This window comes from Nerophis ophidion, linkage group LG06 (assembly GCF_033978795.1).
Source record: "Nerophis ophidion isolate RoL-2023_Sa linkage group LG06, RoL_Noph_v1.0, whole genome shotgun sequence".
Lineage (NCBI taxonomy): Eukaryota > Metazoa > Chordata > Actinopteri > Syngnathiformes > Syngnathidae > Nerophis > Nerophis ophidion.
The window spans coordinates 15,395,309-15,417,090 of NC_084616.1; the positions used below are offsets into that span (position 1 = coordinate 15,395,309).

The following is a 21,782-nucleotide window of genomic DNA, read 5'->3' on the forward strand; positions in this document are numbered from 1 at the left end:
GAAACCCAGACTTCCCTCTCCACAGCTACTTCGTCCAGCTCCTCCCAAGGGATCCCGAGGCGTTCCCGGGCCACCCAGGAGACATAGTCTTCCCAACGTGTCCTGGGTCTTCCCCGTGGCCTCCTCCCTAGGGGTGCTCGGGTGGCACCCTGAGCTCCTTCTAATACTAATCATAGATAATTGACTTTGACACACATCCAACACACTTCACAAACCTGAAAGGGACAAAGGGTAGAAAAATGGATGGATGGATTTAGCACATATAATTTGGATCTTAGTACATCAGGCCCTTTGCGTCCTTCACCCAACCAAATGTGTCGATTTAAAAAAAATCTGCTTAAAAACAAATCACTGTTAAATCATCGGTCCCCAAACTACGGCCGGTGGGCCGGATACGACCCCCCAGCGTCCAAAATCCGGCCCGCGGGAAGTCCCAAGTTAAAAAAAAATTAAAAAATGTTTTTATTATTCTTTTTTTTTATTAAATCTGTCCTTACTAGTCTATTTTCTGCCATCTCCTAGCCACTCAGGCAAATCATACTGTCTAAAAATGCATTTTACCATCGATAACGTGACATGCAGCAAGTGCGCTCTTTAGGTCAATTAGTGTGCGAAGAATATATATATATATATATATATATATATATATATATATATATATATATATATATATATATATATATATATATATATATATGTATGTATATATATAAATGTATATATGTATGTATATATATAAATGTATGTATGTATATGTATGTATATATGTATATGTATGTATGTATATATATGTATGTATGTATATGTATGTGTATTTATATATATGTATGTATGTGTATATGTATATATGTGTCTGTGTGTGTATATGTGTAAATATTTGTGTGTGTGTATATTTGTATATATGTGTGTGTGTATATATGTGTGAGTATGTATAGTGAATTAATGAATTATATTTATAATGCGCTTTTTCTCTAGTGACTCAGAGCGCTTTACATAGTGAAACCCAATATCTAATTTTTACATTTAAACCAGTGTGGGTGGCACTGGGAGCAGGTGGGTAAAGTGTCTTGCCCAAGGACACAACGGCAGTGACTAGGATGGCAGAAGCGGGAATCGAACCTGCAACCCTCAAGTTGCTGGCACGGCCGCTCTACCAACCGAGCTATACCGCCCCGTATATGTATGTGTTTATATATACATATACATTTATACACACACATATATACACATTCACATTTATATATATATATATATATATATATATATATATATATATATATATATATATATATAGCGGCCCCCAGCCAAATTGTTTTAATGCAATGCGGCCCTGTAGTCAAAAAGTTTGGGGACCCCTGTATAAATACACGTTTGCCAGATTTGCTGTTAAAGCCCTCAAAAGGGCAATGATGTTGCAGAGCTAATAACAAAAGAGTAGATTTTAGCATGTTTAATAACATAAAATATAACACATTTTAAAAGGGTCCTTCACACCTTTCAATATACCTGCACGCGGCACGTTTGGACCCTGTGGAAAATATATGAGTGGAGTTCGTCTAAGCTTTTCTGTTTTCTTTGAAAGGTGATCTACAAAGTGCTGGATCCTGCCATTCACGTGAAAGACCCTTACAGCTTGGACATACAAGGTGAGCAAGTTATTGTTAGAGGATGCAGTGATATGGAAAATATGCATCCACATTTCCACTGAACTGCATTTCTTGGCCACGTCTACACAGTCACACTTCAATGTCAATCAATCAATCAATGTTTAGTCATATAGCCCTAAATCACGAGTGTCTCAAAGGGCTGCACAAGCCACAACGACATTCTCGATTCAGATCCCACATCAGAGCAAGGAAAAACTCCACTCAATGGGACAATGAGAAACCTTAGAGGTGACCGCAGATGTGTGTGTCTGTATGTGTGTATATATATATATATATTTTTTATATATATATATATATATATATATATATATATATATATATATATATATATATATATATATAGATATATATATATACACACACACATACATACACATACATGTATGTACATATATCTATATATGTACATACATATATATGTATATATATGTATGTACATATATATACATATACAGTATATATGTACATACATATATATGTATATATATATACATATATGTATGTATATACATATATGTATATATATACATATATATGTATGTACATATATATACACACATATATATATATATATTACATATATATATACATATACAGTATATATGTACATACATGTATATATATATATACATATATATGTATATATATACATATATATGTATGTACATATATAGATATGTGTACATATATATACACACATATATATATATATATTACATATATATACATATACAGTATATATATACATATATATGTATATATATACATATATATGTATGTACATATATACTGTATATGTACATATACATACATATATATACACATATATATATATATATATATATATATATATATATATATATATATATATATATATATATATATATATATATATATATATATATATATATATGTCTTGATTGGATTATCCAGAGAATAGTGCTCGATACCGTGGTAGAGCGCAATATGTAGGTGTGGGAAAAAATCACAAGACTACTTCATGAAGTAGTCTTGTGATTTTTTCCCACACCTACATATATATATATATATATATATATATACACATACATACATACATACAAAAGTATGGAATGTGGGAGGGGGAGAAACACAGAGAGAGAGTTTGCATAGAGTAGTGTTGAGCAAGGTGCGGAAGTCCAAGAGGGGCAAGGGATGCTGGAAGGTTCGTGAGATAGGCAGGAAGTTGGGGACAATAGCCAGCCGTCAAAGTCTGTGTCCAGGTGGGAAGTCGAGATCCAGGATGCAGCCAGGGAACCAGAGGGAACACAGGGAACGAGACACACAGCTCGTGACGCGGGAACGAAGGTATGCTGCTGGAAGGCGACAAGGGGGGGACACGAGACAAACACGGAGGAAGAAACACAGAGAGTTTGCTTAGAGCTTAAAGAGTCGGCTTACTGTACTGGAACACATCGCTACGTTCTGGCCGGAACCCAGGTTTGCTTTGGCTTAAAAAGGCAGGAATCTCATCAGCGACAGGTATGTTGAGTGCTGATTGAGTCGAATGAATTCCGGCTCTCGGCGGTACGCCCAGCGCAGCGCAGAGATGAATGGACACTGAGGTAACTGTAGAAGAATGAACGCATGAAATTTGTAATGGTCTCGTTATATGTCGTGTAGAACTTCTGCGAATCACCAACCTGCGCATCAACTTCACCAAGCTGAACACGCTAGGAGACGACCTCCTGGACAGACGCTCTGACGTGCTGCAGAAGTATTACTACGCCATCTACGAGCTGGTGGTCCGAGGGAGCTGCTTCTGCTACGGACACGCCTCTGAGTGCGCCCCCGTACCGGGAGTCCACGCGCGAGAGAACGGCATGGTGGGTTTAACACTACTATATCTTTTTTTGTTTGTTTGTTTTGACCTCATTTGCCTTTTAACCAACCGTCTTTTGGGAAATTAAACTGTGACAGTCTCTTGCCATTGTACGGGTTCCAAGGACCACCAAGGAATGACATTATGGCGAGCAGGGTTAGACTTCTTTATTTCAAAGAATAAATGTCTCTTGCCGGGTCCTCAGTCTCTCTCTCCTCGCTTTAGCTTTTCAGCTGCTTGCGTCGTCGTCGTCTTCCGTGTGCTCTTTTCCGCTCTTGCTCGGCATCCGCTTTTCTCTGGCTCTTTCTCTTCACTCCGCCTCTCTCCCTGACGTTTACGGCTGCCGGCATTTTATACAGTGCGAGAGGGTAATTAAATTGTGCCCAGCTGGGCGATCCATGCACCTTATATTGATTGCGGCGTCGATTGCGGCGTCGATTGCGGCGTCGATTGCGGCGTCGATCCCGGCGCGCCCAGCCTCGCTGTTTGCTCGCCGTCCACGCCTCCTCGCCGCCATCTTGGAGTGTGCCCTGCCTCGCTGTCGGACTGCCGGCCTCGCCTCTCCACAGAAACCTTCTCGTATTGTGGCATCTGGTGGTGTTTTAAGTAGAGATGCCCGATAATGGCTTTTTTGCCGATATCCGATATTCCGATATTGTCCAACTTTTAATTGCCGATTCCGATATCAACTGACACCAGCTGCTTGGAATTTGGGACATGCTCTCCCTGAGGGCCGGGTTGAGTTGGGGGAGGGGGGTACCGAGGATGTCGTAGTGGTTTGTGTTGTGGTTTGTGCAGCCCTTTGAGACACTAGTGATTTAGGGCTATATAAATGAACATTGATTGATTGATTGATGTTGTAGCTCCCATAAAAGTTAGTGCTGCAAGGGATCCTGAGTATTTGTTTTTCTTGTGTTTATGTTGTGTTACGGTGTGGATGTTCTCCCGAAATGTGTTGTTCATTCTTGTTTGGTTTGGGTTCACAGTGTGGCGCATATTTGCAACAGTGTTAAAGTTGTTTATACGGCCACCCTCAGCGTGACCTGTATGGCTGTTGACCAAGTATGCCTTGCATTCACTTGTGTGTGTGAAAAGTCGTACATATTATGTGATTGGGCCGGCACGCAAAGGCAGTCCCTTTAAGGCACACCCCCAATATTGTTGTCTGGGTAGAAATCGGGAGAAATTCGGCAGAATGGTTGCCCCGGGAGATTTTCGGGAGTTTCCGGGGAAAATCAGGATGGTTGGGAACTATGACTGCTCTGTACTTCTCCCTTCGTCCGTGAACCACTCCGTACAGTACTCAGTGGCCTAGTGTTTAGAGTGTCCGCCCTAAGATCGGTAGGTTGGGAGTTCAAACCCCGGCCGAGTGAAACCAAAGACTATAAAAAATGGGACCCATTGCCTTCCTGCTTGGCACTCCGCATCAAGGGCTGGAATTGGGGGTTAAATCACCCCAAATTATTCCCGGGCGCAGCCACCGCTGCTGTTCACTGCTACCCTCACCTGCCAGGGGGTGAACAAGGGGGATGGGTCAAATGCAGAGGACAAATTTCACCACACCTAGTGTGTGTGTGTGACAATCATTGGTACTTTAACTTTAACTTTAAAAAGTCATAAATTTGACTTTTTGAAACAGATACAGATAATTTCCGATATTACATTTTTTAAAGCATTTATTGGCCGATTATGTCATCTTTAGTTAAAATTATTGCACTTCCTTTCCAGATCCACGGCCGTTGTGTCTGCAAACACAACACGGAGGGCCTGAATTGCGAGCGTTGCCAACATTTCCACAACGACCTGCCATGGAGACCGGCTGAGGCCGGAAACCCGCACACCTGCAAAGGTAGGAACACACAACCTATAACATTTTAATATTATTATTATTATTCGGCTTCCTCCCACTTCCAAAGACATGCACCTGGGGATAGGTTGATTGGCAACACGAAATTGGCCCTAGTGTGTGAATGTTGTCTATCTGTGTTGGTCCTGTGATGAGGTGACGACATGTCCAGGGTGTACCCCGCCTTCCGCCCGATTGTAGCTGAGATAGGCTCCAGCGGTAGAAAATGGTTGAATTGATTATTATCAGCCTATTGTTCTTTTAGGACAGGGGTGTCAAACTCAAATACAGAGTGGGCCAAAATTTAAAACGGAACAAAGCCGCGGGCCAAGGTTGAACAAACTAACCTTTTTATTGGGACCCAAACAAGTTTTGCATTGAATATTGAACAAGCAAGGCTTATATAACTTTATAGTGACATGCAAAATTGAGTTTCAAATAATAATAATAATAATTAAAAAATATCAATGGCATATCAAATAAAATTTAAATGCAAATTTAATGCCTCTTTTCTATTTGCAGCCTTCTGAGGTAAATATCAAAATATATTGTAGCGTCCCGACAGAGTTAGTGCTGCAAGAGGTTCTGGGTATTTGTTCTGTTGTGTTTATGTTATGTTACAGTGCAGATGTTCTCCCGAAATGTGTTTGTCATTCTTGTTTGGTGTGAGTTCACAGTGTGCCGCATATTTATAACAGTGTTAAAGTTGTTTATACGGCCACCCTCAGTGTGACCTGTATGGCTGTTGACCAAGTATGCCTTGCAGTCACTTATGTGTGTGTAATAGTCGCATATATTATGCGAGTGGGCCTGCACTCTGTTTGTATGGAGGAAATGCGGACGTGACGACAGGTTGTAGAGAATGCTAAAGGCAGTGCCTTTAAGGCACGCCCTCAATATTGTTGTCCGGGTGAAAATCGGGAGAATGCTTGCTTGCCCCGGGAGATTTTCGGGAGGGGCACTGAACTTCGGGAGGATTTGCAAGTATGAGAAATAGCGGTGTTACAGCTAGGGGCGCCAAAAAGGGGGGGTAAAGGAGACAGATTCTAGGGGCCCATAATGGAGGGCGGCCCAGAGAGGCCCCTAATGATGATGAAATTCTATTAAATTATGTGTTGGGGGCCCTGTAAAGATTCTTTTCATGGGGTCCAAAATCCCTAGCGGCGCCCCTGGTTACAGCGGCACTGCTGCTGTGTAATAACGGTGGGCCAGCTGTCATGTTAATTTGATATTGCCTCAAGGGCCAAATTAAATTACACGGTGGGCCAAATTTGGCCCACGGGCCAGAGTTTGACACCCATGTTTTAGGATGTACAGGTTTTAGTGGGCAAAATGAAACCCACATTGAGCCCTGTGGACATTGTTAAAACCTTTCACTTCAGTCTGGCTCAATGCCCAGCTTTTTGAAACATGCTGTGGAAGGGCTGGGCGATACGGCCTTTTTTTTTTAATATCTCGATATTTTCAGGCCGTGTCACGATACACGATATATATCTCGATATTTTGCCTCAGCCTTGAATGAACACTTGATGCATATAATCACAGCAGTATGATGATTCTATGTATCAAAACATTCTTCTTCATACTGCATTAATATATGCTCATTTTAAAGTTTCATGCAGAGAGGGAAACCACAACTAAGTCAATTGACCAAAACTGTATTTTTTAAGCAGTGGCACAAAAATTCATGTCATTTCCAAAACAGCAAGGGCAAGATTGTCAAAGACATTTTAAAACAAGCTATGAGTGCACTTTTGTGCATGATGTCACTAAGATGACATATCAAAACAACACTAAATTAAAGTGCACTTTTTGTACAGAACGCCACTATAATCGTAGTTATTAAAGTGCACTTTTGTGCATGATGTCACGAAGATGACATATCAAAACAACACTAAATTAAAGTGCACTTTTTGTACAGAACGCCACTACAATCGTAGTTATTAAAGTGCACTTTTGTGCATGATGTCACTAAGATGACATATCAAAACAACACTAAATTAAAGTGCACTTTTTGTACAGAACGCCACTACAATCGTTGTTATTAAAGTGCACTTTTGTGCATGATGTCACGAAGATGACATATCAAAACAACACTAAATTAAAGTGCACTTTTTGTACAGAACGCCACTACAATCGTAGTTATTAAAGTGCACTTTTGTGCATGATGTCACGAAGATGACATATCAAAACAACACTAAATTAAAGTGCACTTTTTGTACAGAACGCCGCTACAATCGTAGTTATTAAAGTGCACTTTTGTGCATGATGTCATTAAGATGACATATCAAAACAACACTAAATTAAAGTGCACTTTTTGTACAGAACGCCGCTACAATCGTAGTTATGAAAGTGCACTTTTGTGCATGATGTCACTAAGATGACATATCAAAACAACACTAAATTAAAGTGCACTTTTTGTACAGAACGCCACTACAATCGTAGTTATTAAAGTGCACTTTTGTGCATGATGTCACTAAGATGACATATCGAAACAACACTAAATTAAAGTGCACTTTTTGTACAGAACGCCGCTACAATCGTAGTTATTAAAGTGCACTTTTGTGCATGTCACTAAGATGACATATCAAAACAACACTAAATTAAAGTGCACTTTTTGTACAGAACGCCACTACAATCGTGGTTATTAAAGTGCACTTTTGAGCATGATGTCACTAAGATGACATATCAAAACAACACTAAATTAAAGTGCACTTTTTGTACAGAACGCCACTACAATCGTAGTTATGAAAGTGCACTTTTGTGCATGATGTTACTAAGATGACATATCAAAACAACACCAAATTAAAGTGCACTTTTTGTACAGAACGCCACTACAATCGTAGTTATTAAAGTGCACTTTTGTGCATGATGTCACGAAGATGACATATCAAAACAACACTAAATTAAAGTGCACTTTTTGTACAGAACGCCACTACAATCGTAGTTATTAAAGTGCACTTTTGTGCATGATGTCACTAAGATGACATATCGAAACAACACTAAATTAAAGTGCACTTTTTGTACAGAACGCCGCTACAATCGTAGTTATTAAAGTGCACTTTTGTGCATGTCACTAAGATGACATATCAAAACAACACTAAATTAAAGTGCACTTTTTGTACAGAACGCCACTACAATCGTGGTTATTAAAGTGCACTTTTGAGCATGATGTCACTAAGATGACATATCAAAACAACACTAAATTAAAGGGCACTTTTTGTACAGAACGCCACTACAATCGTAGTTATGAAAGTGCACTTTTGTGCATGATGTTACTAAGATGACATATCAAAACAACACCAAATTAAAGTGCACTTTTTGTACAGAACGCCACTACAATCGTAGTTATTAAAGTGCACTTTTGTGCATGATGTCACGAAGATGACATATCAAAACAACACTAAATTAAAGTGCACTTTTTGTACAGAACGCCACTACAATCGTAGTTATTAAAGTGCACTTTTGTGCATGATGTCACTAAGATGACATATCGAAACAACACTAAATTAAAGTGCACTTTTTGTACAGAACGCCGCTACAATCGTAGTTATTAAAGTGCACTTTTGTGCATGTCACTAAGATGACATATCAAAACAACACTAAATTAAAGTGCACTTTTTGTACAGAACGCCACTACAATCGTTAAAAACAAATAAAGTGCACTTTTGTGCATGATGTCACACAAGATATTTGAATAACTGTCAAATAAAAATGAGCTGCATAATAGGAAATCAAACAGTGTATGTCCTTCACTATGTGGTAGGTTCGTGCGGACGTTATCTCTTTCTGTTGTTGATTTTTTTTTTCATACGGTGTTTTTTTGAGTGATTGATTGATACTTTTATTAGTAGATTGCACAGTTCAGTACATATTCCGTACAATTGACCACTAAATGGTAACACCCCAATACGTTTTTCAACTTGTTTAAGTCTGGGTCCACGTTAATCAATTCATGGTAATTTCATGTGTAATTTTTGCTTCGGCATTTTGTGGGTGTGGCACCGAACGGAGATGTTGAAATGCAGATTCAAGCACTCTTCATTCTCTAGCGGGTGACTTTTCAAATGATGCTACAAATTAGCAGTAATGCTACTTTTTGTAGCATCGCCTTTGCCGCTCAATTGTTCAACATTAGGGGTGTAAAAGTATAACACAAAAATTTCGGTTCGGTACGTACCTTGGTTCAGAGGTCACGGTTCGGTTCATTTTCGGTACAGTAAGAAAACAACAAAATATTATTTTTTGGGTTATTTATTTACCAAATTTGCAAAATCTTCCCCCCAAAATATTTTTCTTAGTGGAATATTTGATGTGAAGCAATGGGAACCTCGGATAGGTCAATAATTCATAATAACATTGATTTTGATTCAATATTATGTTTTGAGCAATGACAGTATGAAAGAAAAAAAACAGCCTTGTTTTATTAGTCAACATTGCAACTTTTTCTAAATTACATTTAACTTTTAATCTTTTTTATTTCCCTTTTGTTATGTTTTTGTTTATTTTGATAGTATTTTTAGAATTTGCCGTGGGCCTTTAAAACGTTAGCTGAATGCAAATGCCCTCTGGGGCACACTTTTGACACCCCTGCTTTAGATAATAAAAAATTAAATCTGAAAAATATATGGGTAAAAAGCAGAGCCTGGAGACGCATGCGCGTTTATCATTAGTCTCTCGCTCTCTCTGTCTCTGCCCCTCCCTCACCAATGTTGCTTCGTGCACAATTTGTTTTGTTTTTAACCCCGAACGTACATTGAAAGTACTCGCAACCCCAACTTAAAATGCCGGACATTTGAGGCATTTAAGAAACTCCACCCGGACAGCCCCGCAAACGAGGACATGAAAGTACACGCAACCCTAACTTAAAATGCCGGACATTTGAGGCATTTAAGAAACTCCACCCGGACAGCCCCGCAAAAGAGGACATGAAAGTACACCCAACCCTAACTTAAAATGCCGGACATTTGAGGCATTTAAGAAACTCCACCCGGACAGCCCCGCAAAATAGGACATATCCGGTGAAAAGGGGAGGTATGGTCAGTCTATCCTAGCCCGGTCGCTGCTAGCATGCCATGTATTGTGCCTCAGTGTGCATTGTTTACACAACGTGCGGTACGCTACTTAATATGTCAGTGTGGAATCTTGTTCGGTAAACCTCAGAACTGAACCGAAACCCCCGTACCGAAACGGTTCGATACGAATACACGTACCGTTACACCCCTATTCAACATATTCCCGCTTGAAGCCAGACGATGCCCCCAGTGCTGTTTTTCCTGTTACCAGATTGGCACCTTCTCTCTCTCGTACTACCACTCGCACCGCACCGTTAGCATCACAGCTAATGTTACCCATGTAGCCACCTCTCTGCTCGGGGAGGGCGTGTGACGTTGCACGCGCGACGTATGTAAGAAGGTGCGCTTTGTGAGAAGGAGAGAAAAGAAAAAGTGGGAAACGCATGTAGTGTAATGCCCGCAGCTAAAAGCAACCGCGTGAGAACGTATACTCCAATATCACGATATAGTCATTTTCTATATCGCACAGAGACAAATATCGAGTACATCGATATATATCGCCCAGCCCTAGTGCTTTGTCATTTTATCTGTGAAAAGCGCTTCATAAATAAATTATACTTACTTACTTGCTTAGCCGTCTGGTACTAACCTGGACATTACTACTACTTAGCATTCAGGTCAATTTCCTGTTCCATGATCATTGTCATATTTCTTCTCTCTGCCACACTGGCACCCTTCTGTATCCTTAGAGTGTAATTGCAACGGCCACTCCAGCCAGTGTCACTTTGACATGGCCGTGTATTTGGCCACGGCCAACGTGAGCGGAGGAGTGTGCGACGACTGCCGGCACAACACCATGGGACGCAGCTGTGAGACCTGCAAGCCCTTCTTCTATCAAGACCCCAGCAGGGACATCAGAGATCCGCAGGTCTGTGTTGGTGAGTCTTTTTCTTTTGTCCGTTTTTGCAAAGACACAGCATGTTTTCCCTTTACATTCAGAAAATACTCCGAAGGACATGGATTTATGAGTTACAAAGGACTATGTTTCCTTTGTAAAGGTCTAACAATATTCCAATTATAAGAGGCTCTTATTAGAATAGAATAGAATGGACTTTATTGTCATTATATTTGCATACAACGAGATTAAGGACTCCAACTAAAGGTGCGGTAGTGAGATATGGGATAAAAATGAATTGCACAATAGGTAATAAAGAAAAGAAAACAATGAATTGAAATAGACTATTATTCAATAAAAACAATAAAAAATCCTGTACAACAGGGGTCTCAAACTCAATTTACCTGGGAGCCACTGGATGCAGAAGCTGGGTGAGGCTGGACCGCAAGAAAAGATTTCTTAAAATAATCCAACATGCACAACATAAACACAACAGAACAAATACCCAGAATCCAATGCAGCCCTAACTCTTCCGAGCTACAATAAATGGCGCGGTTGAGTAGGGGCAGGGGGGTGTATATTGTAGCCCGGAGGAGTTAGGGCTGCATTGGATTCTGGGTATTTGTTCTGTTGTGTTTATGTTGTGTTACGGTGCGGATGTTCTCCCAAAATGGGTTTGTCATTCTTGTTTGGTGAGGGTTCACAGTGTGGCGCATATTTGTAACAGTGTTCAAGTTGTTTATCCGGCCACCCTCTGTGTGACCTGTATGGCTGTTGATCAACTATGTCTTGGAGTCGCTTACTGCGTTTACAGAAGCCAAATACTACATGTTGCCGGGCCGGCACGCTGTTAGTACAGGTTGTAGAGGACGCCAAAGGCAGTGTCTCCACGGTTCCCCCTAAATATTGTTGATTGGGTTAAATTCAGGAAAATGATTACTCCTAGGGATGCACTGAAAATTGGGGGTCGCCCGGAAAAATGGAGGGTATACAAGTACTAACATTAAACTTTCACATCAAAGTGCGGGCCGCAAAATAACGTATCGCGGGCTGCAATTGGCCCGCGGGCTGCCTATTTGAGACCCCTGCTGTACAATATAAAATATACAAAATACTGTACAATATACAGAGCAAGACAAGAGTACCAGGGTAATAAATAACAATCAGTGTCGGATGTATTGCACTCGAAGGGTAATATTGCACAGTAGGGTATTAGGGTAGGATATTGGTTGGGGTGTATTGTTTATTATAAGTTAGAGTTGAAGATGGGGACAGCTACTGGGAAAGAAGCTGTCTCGGAGCCTGTTTGTTCTGGTTCTGATGCACCTGTATCGGCTGCCCGATGGTAGCAGGTGGAACAGGTGGAAGCCAGGGTGTGTGCTGTCCTTGGTGAATCATTGGTGGTCCTTAGTATTTGCTTGCATTGATCATTTCTGTTTGAAATGTGGCGTTTGCATGCACTTTGCAACCCAGCGCTTGTATTTATTTATTTCATTTAAAGAAATAAACCCACACTTTAAAAAAGAACTGTTTTTTAAACATATAAATCTTTTTTTTTTCAAATTATTATTATGAATAAATCAACAATCACATGAATATAAATCATACAGTTATTTAGAAAGGATTTTATTTCTATTCTATTCTACTGTGCAACCTAGAAATATATTTAATATTATAAATATATAAATATATATTCATATTATTATTATAAAGACATTTTATAAAAAATATTGTTATTTATTTATTCAATCATTTAATTATAGTCGTCATTTTATTTCCAACCCACAGAGATCCATATCACAGAAGAAAAAACATACAATGATAAAACCCAAATAAAAGAAATACAAGCAGAAATAAAATAAATTAAAACTTGTATCGGCTTGGGACATCCCTGCGCTGCTGATCCGCCTCCGCTTGGGATGGTTTCCTGCTGGCTCCGCTGTGAACGGGACTCTCGCTGCTGTGTTGGATCCGCTTTTGACTGAACTCTCGCGGCTGTGTTGGATCCATTATGGATTGAACTTTCACAGTATCATGTTAGACCCGCTCGACATCCATTGCTTTCGTCCTCTCCAAGGTTTCTCATAGTCATCATTGTCACCGACGTCCCACTGGGTGTGAGTTTTCCTTGCCCTTATGTGGGCATACCGAGGATGTCGTAGTGGTTTGTGCAGCCCTTTGAGACACTAGTGATTTAGGGCTATATAAGTAAACATTGATTGATTGATTAAAAAAAAAAAAGGCATAAAATATCTTGCATACTATTTGATTTAAATACATTTCAGAACATTTTCAATCGTCGTTGTATTCTTGTGAAACTTTATTTTGATTTCATTATAATAAAGGAATTAAATAATCCTAAATAAATACAAAAACCTGAGATAACTTTTTTTTAAATAATAAAAACAAATGTAACACATTTTTTAACCAATAATTGCTTTTATATTTAATAATAAATATATCTATTTATTTGTACTTTGTGGTCACGGCCAAAGTGTATGCAAGAATTTTGTAGGGCGGAAAAAAATAAATATATTAAAAGTTTAAAAATGATCTCATCTTCTTCCAGCACAAGTAACCAACTTTATATCACGCTACCAAAATAAAAGACATTACTCTAAAAATCCGATTGTTTTTTTTTGTGTCTTCCAGCCTGCGACTGCGACCCGGTGGGTTCTTCGGAGGGAGGGGTGTGTGACGGCCACACCGATCCAGACATGGGCATGATCTCTGGACAATGTCGCTGCAAAGCCAACGTCAAAGGCTTGCGCTGCGACGACTGCAAGGAAGGCTACTACGGACTCAGCCACAACGACCCACTGGGCTGTCAGCGTACGTATTACACACCAAATATACAGTAGTGGTCAAAAGTTTGCATACACTTCTCCCGTCCAAAGGCAAAACCTAGTAACTCGCTTCTAGCTGATTTTGAGAAAACAAAGGAAAACCAATCTATTTTGACGCTGTCTCACAAAGATCTACAAAGTCATCAAATGTATAGATGTTTTCTTGAGCTTTCACTTTCTTGCCGATTGAGCCATGGATTGAATCTGCTCTCATGAACGTGTGCCCTTTCTCCAGATATTTTATCACAATCTCGGGTGGTCCCCAATCTGCGTTTGCACATTGGGCAAGAGCCGTGTACAGCGTCCAGTTTTTATTTTGACCTCCGCAGTTATCTGCCCAAAAGAGTATGCAAGGGGAAGAATCAAGAACAATACATTTAATGAAGGTGCTTGCAACGTCCTGGGCCAATCTTCCAAATATCCCCTCGTGTTACGTCTGTTCGACATTGTGATGCCGGGTTCGATTCCCCCGAGGATGCGTCGAAATTGAACACAGCAAAGGTAAGATAAACAGATTTATTTAAATAACAAAAAGAGCTATATAACACAAATGCTAGAGCTAGTAGAATAAAACAAACAACGGACGCTAGCATAAAAGTTAGGAATAGAAATAGACAAACTAAATCTGGCTCGAAGGCACAGAAAAACAGAAAAACAAATCTTCAGCGTGAGAGCTGGAATAATACATAGGAATGATCAGAGGAAACTAGTTGCGTGTAAGCAAACCAGAAATGCAGACGTACCGTTGTGTGAAAACAAACTTGGATCCCAGACTGAACAACAAAAGATGCAGGCTTACATAAGGTAGGTGATTAGTGAGGACAGATGTGCAGGGCCGTGAGAAACAGGTGAAACTGATCAGCTACCATGGTGACCGACTTAAACAGGAAATAATAGGATCAGATGGAGAGTGAAAATAAAAATGGAACAATAAACAATAATATGTGGAGGATCCAAAAAGCGGATCTCAACACCTCGTGCCATAATATCACATAATGAGGTTGACCGTCGGCCCCCATTCGTGCAAATGTCTCATTAAAGACAATAAGGCGACTGACAAAGAAGCTCCGATAGGTCCCTTGAGATACTAAGTTTTGCTGTTGTATCTACGCGGTCATGTGGTAGTTGCTAGGTCCTGCCATGCGCGTAACCGCTTACTTACGGAACAAATTACAATATCGCATACATTACTTGTGCAATACTACCCTTCGAGTGCAATACGTCCGTCACTGATTGTTATTTATTACTTCGGTACTCCTGTCTTGCTCTGTATATTGTACAGTATTTGTATTTTGTACTTCTATAGTGTTTTGTATATTGTACAGAATTGCTTATTATTTTTATTGGATAGTAGTCTGCTTATTTCAATTGTTAGTTTTTCCTTTATTACCTCTTGTGTCATTTATTTCACCCCATATTTGTTCCCACTACCGCACCTTAAGTTGGAGTCTTTAATCTCGTTATATGCAAATATAATGACAATAAAGTTCATTCTATTCTATTCTATTAATCTAAAGCATATCACCTAGGAAATCCAAAATTATTATCAGCTCAGTTTTGACCAAAATTGAGTTACTGGGTTTTGCCTTTGGATGGGAGACTTGTGAAGAACATAAAGTCATGGCTGTCTTGAGTTTCCAATCATTTCTACATCTCAATCAATCAATCAATGTTTACTTATGTAGCCCTAAATCACTAGTGTCTCAAAGGGCTGCACAAACCACAACACAAACCACCACGACATCCTCGGTAGGCCCACATAAGGGCAAGGAAAACTCACAGCCAGTGGGACGTTGGTGACAATGATGACTATGAGAACCTTGGAGAGGACTCTTTTTTTAAATTTTGTGATAGAGTGATTGGAGCACATACTTGTCGGTCACAAAAAACAATCATGAAGTTTGGTGCTTTTATGAATTTATTATGGCTCTACTGAAAATGTGAGCAAATCTGCTGGGTCAAAAGTATACGTACAGCCAGTGACGTGCGGTGAGGGACTGACGTAATCAGAATCAGATTTACAAATATACAGCACGGATTATTTGCCATTTTCTTGGCAGAAGTTTAATTCTTATGTTTCATCAAGGACTGTGCCACAGTCTTTGCCCTAAGCACCATGACCAGCTCCATGCAGGTTGGTCTTTAAAGGAAAATAGCCATTATTTGAAATTAAAGTTAGGTTTTTAGAACATTTTGCAGGAAACATGACATAATGTTATGTGCGGCGCTACTGCTGTGGTTAATTTAGCGGCAAAAACTGGGTCTGAGAGGAGCGAAAATGTGGCAAATCTCCTGGGAGAACATGGCAATAACTTCCCATTTTAAAGCAGTTTATTACATTGTAAGCTATCCTGGTGAGCAAATATTGTCAACATTTCAATGAAAACAATTCACGTACGTTATAGTTGAGACATTTTTCAAGCTGGCTGACATTTCTTCCTGGATGAAAGTATGAGACTGTGTGAGCTGCTGCCTCACCTTCTTTACTTATATGGTACTCTCCTATTTGTCAACATGGCTGCGAGGCTTGTTTAGCGGCTCCATGGCCGCAGCAGCCAAAACAGACACAACGGGAACAGGAAAGAAAGAGCAAAACTGGATTTGAAAAATGGCAAATTTTGACATTTAGGTAGAGGAGAGAAAGAGGGGCGTGGCAGAAACCTGAGGGTTCCTGGTTCGATCCCCAGCTTCTACCAACCTAGTCACGTCCGTTGTGGACGGCGTGGCGCAGTGAGAGAGTGGCCGTGCGCAACCCAAGGGTCCCTGGTTCAATCCCCACCGAGTACCAACTTCGTCACGTACGTTGTGTCCTGAGCAAGACACTTCACCCTTGCTTCTGATGGGTGCTGGTTAGCGCCTTGCATGGCAGCTCCCTCCATCAGTGTGTGAATGTGTGTGTGAATGGGTAAATCTGGAAGTAGTGTCAAAGCGCTTTGAGTACCTTGAAGGTAGAAAAGCGCTATACAAGTACAACCATTTATACAAGTACAACCATTTATTTCTGCATTCTTTACACACACGAAACTGTCGCCCACAAATTGTGCATTTCATTAAAGGAGAACATTATCAAAATTTCAAAAGGGTTAAAAACAATAAAAATCAGTTCCCAGTGGCTTGTTTTATTTTTCGAAGTTTTTTTCAAAATCTTACACCTCCCGGAATATCCCTGAAAAAAGCTTTAAAGTTCTTGATTTTCCCTATTTGCGATGTCCGTTTCCCTGTGACGTCATACAGTGCTGCCAATACAAACAACACGGCGGTTACCACAGCAAGATATAGCGACATTAGCTCGGATTCAGACTCGGATTTCAGCGGCTTAAGCGATTCAACAGATTACGCATGTATTGAAACAGATGGTCGGAGTATGGAGGCAGATAGCGAAAACGAAATTGAAGAAGAAACTGAAGCTATTGACGCTATTCCGCCATTGCATGGGTGTACCTAATGAAGTGGCCCATAGCATGGCTGCCTTATTAGCATCGCCGGTAAAATGTGCGGCCCAAACGATCAGGACTTTCGCATATTGTGACACTGGAGCAACTTAAATCCGTCGATTGCTAAGTGTTTGTTTCGCATTAAATGTGGGTATCTAGTTTCAAATGTACATACAGCTAGCGTAAATAGCATGTTAGCATTGATTAGCGTAGCATGTTAGCATCAATTAGCTGGCAGTCATGCTGCGACCAAATATGTCTGATTAGCACATAAGTCAACAACATCAACAAAACTCACCTTTGTGATTTCGTTGACTTTATTGTTGCAAATGCATCTGCAGGTTATCCATACATCTCTGTGCCATGTCTGTCTTAGCATCGCCGGTAAAATGTGCAGACACTCTGGTACATTCAATGGGGGTCTGGCGGAAGATTTCTTGCCAGTGGTGCAACTTGAATCCCTCCCTGTTAGTGTTGTTACACCCCTCCACCTTCCATGGACCACTCAGGAAGGACATGATCGTCGAGTAGGTTTGACTCTTTTATTTTTTCAAATTAAGCTTGTCTTCAAGTCGGATGGCTTTTCAGCTCCTTCTCCGCTGCTCGCTCGGTCGCTTTTCAGCCGGCCGCGTCGTCGCCTCTCGCGCGCTGTTCTCTCTCGCTTTTGCTCCTCATCCGTTGCTGCAGGCTCTCCAACTCCTTCTGCCCCGATCTCTCTTCCTTCTCCCCTTTTATGCAGCGTAAGGAGAAATGTTAATTGTTTTCCGGTGTGCGAGCCACACACCTGATCTCGCTCAGCCTCATTCTCCGCCTCCTTGCCACCATCTTGCCCCGCCCCGCTGCTCGTTCACCTGCTCCGCCTCTCTGCAACAAGTATGCACTCAAAAGACTTGTCCATGTGCTGTATGACGACTGTATGTATATGTACATAGAGTAAATTCGTTTTTTCTACCTTCAAGGTACTCGAAGAGCTTTGACTTTATTTCCACATTCACCCATTCACACACACATTCACACACTGATGGCGGTGGCTGCCATGCAAGATCTTAACCACAACCCATCAGGTCAAGGATGAAGTGTCTTGCTCAAGGACACAACGGACGTGACGAGGTTGGTGGAAGGTAGGGATCGAACCAGGAACCCTCAGGTTGCTGGCACGGCAACTCTGACAACCGCGCCACGCCACTCTCTGTAAAGCACCAGTTTCATTGACAGCATAACAGCGCCCCAGAGCATAATACTACCACCACCATGCTTGGCGATAGCTATGGTGTTCCTGGGATTAAAGGCCTCACCTTTTCTCCTCCAAGCATATTGCTGGGTATTGTGGCCAAACAGCTCAGTTTTTGTTTCATCTGACCACACTACCCCTTCCTTTCATTTTGTCGTTTTGTCTTCACCAGCCTGCAACTGTGACCCTCGTGGCATCATCGTGACGGGAGCGCCGTGCGATCAGATCAGCGGCGACTGCTCCTGCAAAAGATACGTCACCGGCCGCTACTGCGACCAGTGTCTGGTTCGTAGCATTCCTCGTCATGTTTCTTCCTTGTCGTATTAAAGGCCTACTGAAATGAGACTTTCTTATTCAAACGAGGATAGCAGCTCCATTCTATGTGTCATACTTGATCATTTCGTGATATTGGCATATTTTTGCCAAAAGGATTTAGTAGAGAACATCCACGATAAAGTTTGCACCTTTTGGTCGCTAATAAAAAAGCACTGCCTTTACCGGAAGTAGCAGACGATGTGCGCGTGGCGTCATGGGTTGTGGAGCTCCTTACATCTGAACATTGTTTACAATCATGGCCACCAGCAGCTTGAGCGATTCGGACCGAGAAAGCGACAATCTCCCCATTAATTTGAGCAAGGATGAAAGATTTGTGGATGAGGATAATGAGAGTGAAGGACTATGAAATAAAAAAATAAAAAAAAGTTAAAAAAATAAAAAAGGCGAGGGTAGTGACAGCGATTCAGATGTTATTAGACGGTATGGGGCGGCATAGCTCGGTTGGTAGAGTGGCCGTTCCAGCAACTCGAGGGTTGCAGGTTTGGTTCCCGCTTCCGCCATCCTAGTTACTGCCGTTGTGTCTTTGGGCAAGACACTTTACCCACCTGCTCCCAGTGCCACCCACACTGGTTGAAATGTAACTTAGATACTGGGTTTACTATGTAAAGCGCTTTGAGTCACTAGAGAAAAAGCGCTATATAAAGAATTCACTTCACTTCACTTCACATTTACTAGGATAATTCTGGAAAAATCCCTTATCTGCCTATTGTGTTACTAGTGTTTTAGTGCGATTATATGGTACCTGAAAGGGTCTCCGGTGGGAGGAGGTAATAGTCCGCAGTTGCAGGAGGACGCAAGCTCCGCTCGTAACTACAGTAAGAGACGACTTATTACCACAATTTTCTCACCGAAACTTGCCGGTTGCAATGTGGTCGGGATCCATGTTCGCTTGACCGCTCTGATCCATAGTAAAGCTTCACCTTCGGAAATTTTTAACAAGGAAACACCGGCTGTGTTTGGATGGCTAAAGGCTAAAAGCTTCCCACCTACATCTTTCTTCTTTGACGTCTCCATTATTAATTGAACAAATTGCAAAAAATTCAGCAAAACAGATATCCAGAATACTGTGTAATTATGCGATTAAAGCAGACTACTTATAGATTGGATCGGGCTGGAAAAAAAATGTCTGCTACATCGGGTGACGTCAAACGCACGCGTCATCATACCGCGACGTTTTCAACACGACACTTCGCGGGAAATTTAAAATTGCAATTTAGTAAACTAAAAAGGTTGAATATGTTAATATTTCATCATTGATATATAAACTATCAGACTGTGTGGTGGCTAGTAGTGGGTTTCAGTAGGACTTTAAACTCCAGTCAAAATCTTATTTCAAATGTGTTCATCCCTTCACTTGCAGCCTGAATTCTGGGGCCTGAGCAACGACCTGGGTGGCTGTAGAACGTGTGACTGTGACATCGGTGGAGCGCGCAACAACAAGTACGTGACTTTTGGGGTAACAATGACACACATTTACTGTCATGCTAAATAACTTGAAAAACTGCAGCTGCAAGTCTGAGGTCTCAGTTCCAATCGGCCCACTACTGCGCACTCACTTCAATGAGTATACTGTGTACACCACCTGATTCAATCAATCTATCAATTTTTTACTTATATCGTCCTAAATCACGAGTGTCTCAAAGGGCTGCACAAGCCACAACGACATCCTCGGCTCAGATCCCACATCGGGGCAAGGAAAAACTCAACCCAATGGGACAATGAGAAACCTTGGAGGGGACCGCAGATATTCTTGAGTATCTCAATTTGGAGCATGTATTGCTGTCCCAGATCCATTACTCCCGATGTACACTTGACATAAATGAACATTACAATAGTTATACCCTTCCTCTTCTTCTTCTTGAATTCAAAATAGTGACAGGGCTGGGAAGTGTCAATCACTAAAAAAAAAATCACCATTTTTATTAGTGTCAACACATTTAAGTGTGTTAAGTGTATGTGCACGCGTGTGCGCTCAAAGGACTGAGTGTGAGTACACAAGTATGCACTCAAAAGACTGAGTGTGAGTGTCCAAGTGTGCACTCAAAACTGTGAGTATACAAGTATTCATTTAAAATACTTAGTGTGAGCATCCAAATCTGCTTTAAAAAAACTGAGTTTTAAAAGGTTGTACGTGAGTACACAAGTATGCACTCAAGACTGTGTGCGAGTACCCTAGTATGCACTTAAAAGACTTAGTGTGAGTGTCCAAGTGTGCACTCAAAACTGTGAGTATACAAGTTTGCACTTAAAAGGTTGTGTGTGAGTACACAGGTATGCACTCAAAAGACTGTGTGCGAGTACCCAAGTATGCACTTAAAATACTTAATGTGAGTACTCAAATACGCACTCCATACACTGTGTGCGAGTACTCAAGTATGCACCTAAAAGACTTATTGTGAGTATCCAAGTATGGTATTAAAAATAATTAGTATGAGTATTCAAGTATGCACTCAAAATAATTAGTATGAGTATCCAAGTATGCACTCAAAAAACTGAGTTTGAGCACCCAAGTATGCACTCAAAAGACTGAGTGTGAGTACACAAGTATACACTTAAAAGTGTGAGTACATAAGTATGCATTTAAAATACTTAGTGTGAGCATCCAAATCTGCTTTAAAAAAACTGAGTTTGAACACCCAAGTATGCACTCAAAAGTGTGAGTACAGGAGTAT

At 40.8% G+C, this 21,782-nt stretch overlaps 1 protein-coding gene across 2 annotated transcripts in view; it reads left to right on the forward strand.

Annotated features, from left to right (window-relative positions):
• Positions 1 to 21,782, forward strand: part of lamb2l (laminin, beta 2-like) — a 155,695-nt gene that overhangs the window by 84,332 nt on the left and 49,581 nt on the right. For both annotated transcript variants that reach the window (XM_061902749.1, XM_061902748.1), the window contains exons 7-13: positions 1,583 to 1,646; positions 3,309 to 3,511; positions 5,236 to 5,356; positions 11,118 to 11,306; positions 13,916 to 14,095; positions 18,947 to 19,059; positions 20,471 to 20,550. In XM_061902749.1, coding sequence (XP_061758733.1) covers positions 1,583 to 1,646; positions 3,309 to 3,511; positions 5,236 to 5,356; positions 11,118 to 11,306; positions 13,916 to 14,095; positions 18,947 to 19,059; positions 20,471 to 20,550 — 950 coding nt within the window. The remainder of the gene's footprint in view (positions 1 to 1,582; positions 1,647 to 3,308; positions 3,512 to 5,235; positions 5,357 to 11,117; positions 11,307 to 13,915; positions 14,096 to 18,946; positions 19,060 to 20,470; positions 20,551 to 21,782) is intronic.